The sequence below is a fragment of the Molossus molossus genome, unplaced genomic scaffold (genome assembly GCF_014108415.1).
Source record: "Molossus molossus isolate mMolMol1 unplaced genomic scaffold, mMolMol1.p scaffold_m16_p_4, whole genome shotgun sequence".
In the NCBI taxonomy this organism is placed as follows: domain Eukaryota; kingdom Metazoa; phylum Chordata; class Mammalia; order Chiroptera; family Molossidae; genus Molossus; species Molossus molossus.
In genome coordinates, this window is record NW_023425377.1 from 76,250,287 (window position 1) to 76,256,286 (window position 6,000).

The window sequence follows — 6,000 nt, forward strand, 5'->3', positions numbered from 1 at the left end:
TTTTCACTTCAGCAAGGAACCTCTTTTGGTCAGAACTTCGACTTAAAACTCTAAGGGAAGTATCACAGAAGGAAGAATCTGTCTTCCCAGGCTGTTATCCACCTGTTCTAGGGTTTTGAAGGAACAAGGACTTCTACTTTTATTAAAAGTAGACTGGTCCAGCCGGTGTGGCTCAGCAGTTCAACCCATGCACCAGGACACATGCCCAGGTGGTGGGCCCAATCCCCAGTTGGGGGCATGCAGGAGGTGGCCAATGGATGTTCTCTCTCATCGATGTTTTTATCTCTCTCTCCCTCTCACTTCCTCTCTCTAAAATCAATAAAGAAAAAAAATTATTATTAAAAAAAAAAAAAAAAGCAGACTGGCCAATTCAGACAACCCCTCCTAGAAGACAACCAGAAAAACTGGATAAAATACTAAATATTCTAATTGGAGCTACATATGGGCCATGACAGGATCCTAGCTTATATGGTCTTTCTATCATAGTCTTCTCAAAGCTGCTCAAAGGCCTGAGTTTTGTCCCTTATCCAATGACCCTCAGCCTGCCTTTGCCTTCAGTCTGTTGCTCCAACCCACAGGTGTCTTGTTCCTCGACCAACATTTCTCTTGTGTGTGTGAATCACAGATCTATTTAGTCCTTCCCTTGATCACTTTGCACTCTCTAACAGAAATTCCTCAAAGAATCCAAAGTCAAGACACTGGGGGCTGGCCCAAGTCATGTTAATAAATGAGTCAAGGTCACCATCTCGAGTTAAAAATATTTTTCAAGTGAAAGAGAGTTATTTTGCTGAAGGTTGATAGGCAAGTGATGGGCAAGTTATGCTGTGGTTAACAATTTAGAGTAAAATTCTTCCTCTTTTTCTTTTTTTGGGTCCCAGCCACCTTTCTCTGAAATCTTATTTTATCTTTTATCTCTTTCCTCATTGCTATTTTTAATTGTTTTTTATTTTTCAACTATAGTTGACATACAATATTAGTTTCAGTTGAACAACATAGTAATTAGACATTTATATACCTTATGAAGTGATCACCCTGATAAGTCTAGTGCCCATATGACACCGTACATAGTTATTACAATATTATTGGCTGTCCTGGAAATTTCTACATCTCAATTGGATTTTTATTTTATTTTATTTTTGTAGTTCTTTCTCTTTTTTTTCTATTTTGCTCAAGCCCACCATCTCCCCTAACCAACCCTACTCCCACCCTCCCCAAGCAGCTGTCAGCCTGCTCTCTATAAGTCTGTCTCTATTTTGCTTGTTAGTACAGTCTGTTCATTAGATTCCACATATGAGTGAAATCATATGGTAACTTGCTATTTTCATGCACAAAGGAAGCCAGCAGACCATCTTGAGGCTGTGGGGAGAGGGGGGTAACGCCCCATACACACAGCCAGTCCTTGCCGCTAGTTCATGTCTCCCCGGTAGATGCCACGAAAGCCTCAGGCCTCTCCCACGCCTGACACCTGAGCTATAAGCTCTGGCCAAGTGTGGCAGTCCCAGTGGCCTTAGGCAAATGCCACACTTCTGGTCCACAGAATTTCTGTAGACTGTAGGGACTGGACGAGATGGCCCTCTGGCAGGGTTCCGTGATGAAATCTCAACTCCAGTATTCTAGAACTGATCCCTGCATGCGGCCATGTCCCAGGGCTGAAAGCAAGCAGGTAGTTGGTGGTGAGGGGTCTTGTGTGGATAATGACTGGTGTCTCTTTCTTTAGAAAAATATCGCAGAAGCCTACCAGGTGAGCAAGAAGCCTCCAAAGTCTTTGGTGAAGGTGATTAGAAGTTCAGCCTCTGCCACAGGTGCTGTCTATAACTATAGTATGCAGACTCTGAATTCCACAGAGCTGGCCAAGAAGGAGCTGTACTGTGAGATGGCCAAGGTGAGTGAGAGGCACAGAAAAACTGTCAAGTCTTATACTCCAGACAGGATGACCACGGCTTGCTCATCCCGTTAGCAGCTCTTCCTCTCTGACCATCCTGCCTGGAGGTCATCAGATCTCCAGTGTGTGGGTAAGAGCCAACCAGCTAGGGGAGTAAGCAGGGGATCAGGTGCGGGGAAAGGTGTTCTGTTGCCACACTGAATGGGAATCCACGTGCAGGGAGGGGTGAGCTAGGGGTCCTCAGTGTTCGCTCACATGTCCGAAGCTGCAAACCACTGCAGGTTCTTCACCTCGCAGAGCAGCTTGGTGTCACTGAAGGGAGGAGAAGAAAAGCAGGTGTCCCCCTGAAGGAAGCGCCCTGGCTTAGGCTTCAGCACATGGTGCATTTAGAAAAGGGCTGCTTCTGTCAAAGGGGACAATAATGTAACCTCCCAGGGCCACTGCCCAGTTCAGTTCATCTGAATACCGCACTTACACTGTCAGGAACTATCACTGTGCCCTCAGCTGTCTCTGACACCTGCTTGGAAACCTGAGGCTCAGTCAGCCCTGTCCAAGTCTGCCCCCACCCTTCCATCCACATGTTTTCCCTCTTTTCCAGGAACCAAGGAAAAGATTCACATATTCACAGAAATACCTCTCAGCCATGGTGGAGCCGCAGGATTCAAAGGAAGAGGAGAAAAAAGCCAAGGAGAAATCCCGCAAGGCCTGGCTCACAGCCAGTGGATTCCAAGTGGCGGGTCTCCATAGGAGTGACCATTACCTCCAGCTGCTGCCTCCTTGTGCCACCACACAGGTCCACAGGGAGCAGCAGGGTGTCAGGTGGGGCGTCCTCAGGGACCTTCCCCCTAACTTACTGCTCCCGCTTTAGGAGTGGAGAGAAAACGCACTGCTTGCTAACGTTCTGAAGCCTGTGCTGGATCGAGAGAGGTGGAGCTGGGACCAGCGCCACCGGGACTTTGATCTGTACAAGAAGCCTCCGCCTTTCCTCAAGCTGCCGGCTCCTCCAGCACGGGACCCAGCCGCAGGTAACAGCCCAGACCTTTGCCAGGCCCAGCCTCCTGATGCTGTCTGCAGGCAGGAGCTCTGCGCGGCTTTCTGTGTCCAGCAGTACCCACTCGGTCTTAGATACCCATAACAGGAAGTCCGGATTCTGAATGGGCCTGGTATCACAGGCCGACTGCTGGGCTGGAACAGAGACCTGGATTCCAGTTCAGCCATAACATTAATTTGCTATGTGGCTTTGGGCAAGTGCCTTTATTGCTCTGGGCCTGGTTTCTTAACTATATAAAGGCAAATTGGAAGAGGAACCTAAGGGCTCTCTGAGCTTCAACACTGTCTCACCTCACAGCTGGCCTCCGGAGGCCCAGCCAACAGCTGGGGCAGAGGGTCTGGGCTTCACTGGGACCTTCCAGCTGCCTTCCAGCTCAAGACGCTGCCATCTCCCTCTGTGGGGGAGACAGGGATCTTGCTACATCAATCCCTCTGAGTCCTCTTTTCTTTCTTTCCATCCCTTTTGATTTTTCAAAAGACCTCAAAATCATTCATTTGTTGCTAGAGAACCCAATTTTGTTTTTAACGGAGAAAGAATGTTTGTTCAGAGAAAAAGAGATGGGTTTTCTGGCAGCAAGTTTCACCAGAGAACCCTTCCCAGAAATCAAGACGGACTAAATAGGATGGTTGTCCTTCCTCGCCCCCTTCCGAGGCAGCTGGTGACAGCTCCGTGAAGCGGAGGACATGCTGACAAGCTCCTGAAGTCTTTCCCCCTGTGGACCTTGCTGCCTCCCTTTGGAATAGGCCCCGGGCTCTGGGGCTGGGTGACGATGGCTGCTGCCTGTCGGTGTGCCCGGGCTGAGTCGCTGCCGTGGCCCAGCGCAGGAATGCCGGCTTCCTCGCTGGCGGGCGCTGCAGGCCTTCCAGGCTCAGGTTCCCTGGGCGCCCCAAGCAGCCTGTGCACGTTGCTGGAAGCATGAAACAAACAGAGGTCGGGGCCTTCCCTCCCCGCAACAGGGCTGAGAACAACTCAGCCCTGGCCAGGGGGCTCAGTTGGTTGAAGCGTAGTCCCATGCACCAAAAGGTTGCGGGTTCAGTTCCTGGTCAGGGCACATGCCTAGGTTGCTGGTTAAATTTCCAGTTGGGACACGTACAGGAGGCAACTGATGGATGTTTCTCTCTCACATTGATGTTTCTCTCTCTCTCTCTTCCCTCCTCTCTCTCTAAAACAATCAATAAAAACTTATCATCAGTGAGGATAAAAAAAGAAAAACTCAGAAATGACAGGTGAAAATGGGAGACTTGAACTGGTGACCCCAGCCTTTTATTTATTTTTATTTTTTCTCATCCAAGGATATTTTTTCATTTTATCTTCAGGTAAAGTGGGAGGGAGAGGGAGAGAGAGAGAGAGAGAAACATCTACTGGTTGCCTCCCCCCCAGAACAGGGCCATGGACCAGGGCCAGGGACAAACCGCAACCGAAGTGCATGCCCTTAACTAGAATCGAACCCAAGACTCATTGATTCACGGGCCGATGCTCTAACCATTGACAGGGCAGACCCCAGCCTTATATTTTATTTATTTATCTTTTTAATCCTCATTTTTGAATTTATCTTCAGATAAAACGGGAGGAAGAGAAGGAGGAAGAGAGAGAGAGAAATATCGATGTGAGAGAGACACATGGAGTGGTTGCCACCCACACGACCCCAACCAGGGCCGGGAACAAATTGCAACCGAGGTACGTGCCCTTAGCGGGAATCGAACCCAGGACTCTCTGGTCCACGGACTGATGCTCTAACTGCTGAGCCAAACTGGCCAGGGCGAACCCCAGCCTTTTAAACTGAACTAGACAGAGAGAATCTGCTGCTGATGGAACTCCATGCCACAAGGTCTGGGGCAGTGGTTCTCAACCTGTGGGTCTAGACCCCTTTGGGGGTCGAACGACCCTTTCACAGAGGTCGCCTAAGACCATCGGAAAACACATATTTCCGATGGTCTTAGGAACCGAGACACCACTCCTCTGTCTCCAGGCGGGTCTGCCCACATGCAGATACGTCCACATACAACATAAGGAACTGGATTAAAGGGTCGCGGCATGAGGAAGGGTGAGAACCACTGGCCTGGAGTGAAGCCCTTTGCGGAGAGCTGCCTGAAGGGGTGGGGTCTGCATGCTTCCCAGGCTTCCCCTGAAGGGAGCTCCAGGTACCCCCTTCCCGGGCGCTGTATGAGAAGATATGTACTCTCCATTTTGTGCAAAATGCCTCCTTGCCAACATTTAAGAACTTGAATTTCATTGGAAAGTTATTTCTGAAGTCAAAATGTTTGTAAACTTTTACCTTTTGATGATTAGCTACCAAAACGCTGGCAGGCCAGCCCACTAAACCCACTCAGGTCTCAGCTTTCCCGATCTTCTCTCTGCCTACTTCGCAGCAGATTGAGACATACCTGGAGGGAGAGGAGTGAGCCCAGCTTCCTCCTCCCACCTCAAGGCAACATCTACAAGGGGCTTTCCTGGAGGGAGCCTCAAAGCACCCAGGAACCAGACCAAAGCTTGCAGCCGGCCAGCGTGCCGGGAGCCAGTCCGTCCAGCAAGTAACAGCAGAAGGACGCCTGGAAAATGCAAAGGCCTGTTAGTGCCACCTAAAGACACCTTGTTAACCCTCACTTCAAGAGTAGAGGGCAATCCTTGCAAAGAAAGCACAGAGAAAGGCCCAGGTGGGAACAAGTGTATGTTGCCAAGGACCAAGCAGTCACCTGGGAGGGGTCAAAGCGAGGGCTCATAACCCCCAAGGCCCTGCACAGGAAATGGTTCTGGGCTGCAGATAAAAGCTCTATCCTGTCACTCCCTAAACACTCCAGATCCTGTGGGAGTAGAGGTACAGAGAAGGCATTTGGTCAGTAAAAGACCCCTATGCGATTCACACCTACTGCAGGAGGAACCATCTCCTCGCTCTCCAGGGCACATTGTCAGGTCAGCACCTTGCAGGGGGCCTGGCCAGCCTCCAGAGCCAGGAACTGCACAGAACTAGGTGCCCCTCTGCACAAGGTCTCTGCAGCAGGGCTTTATGGCACGAAGCCCTGAGGCCAGCAGAACGGACGGTACGGGTCAGAAGGAGAATTTGAGCACG

General features: G+C 50.0%; 1 protein-coding gene across 1 annotated transcript in view; it reads left to right on the forward strand.

The window, feature by feature from the left end:
- CFAP92 (cilia and flagella associated protein 92 (putative)) overlaps positions 1 to 5,335 on the forward strand; it is a 113,259-nt gene extending 107,924 nt beyond the window's left edge. The window contains exons 12-15 of the mRNA XM_036282231.1: positions 1,718 to 1,882; positions 2,481 to 2,675; positions 2,751 to 2,907; positions 5,223 to 5,335. Coding sequence (XP_036138124.1) covers positions 1,718 to 1,882; positions 2,481 to 2,675; positions 2,751 to 2,907; positions 5,223 to 5,335 — 630 coding nt within the window. The remainder of the gene's footprint in view (positions 1 to 1,717; positions 1,883 to 2,480; positions 2,676 to 2,750; positions 2,908 to 5,222) is intronic.
- The last annotated feature ends 665 nt before the right edge of the window (positions 5,336 to 6,000 follow it).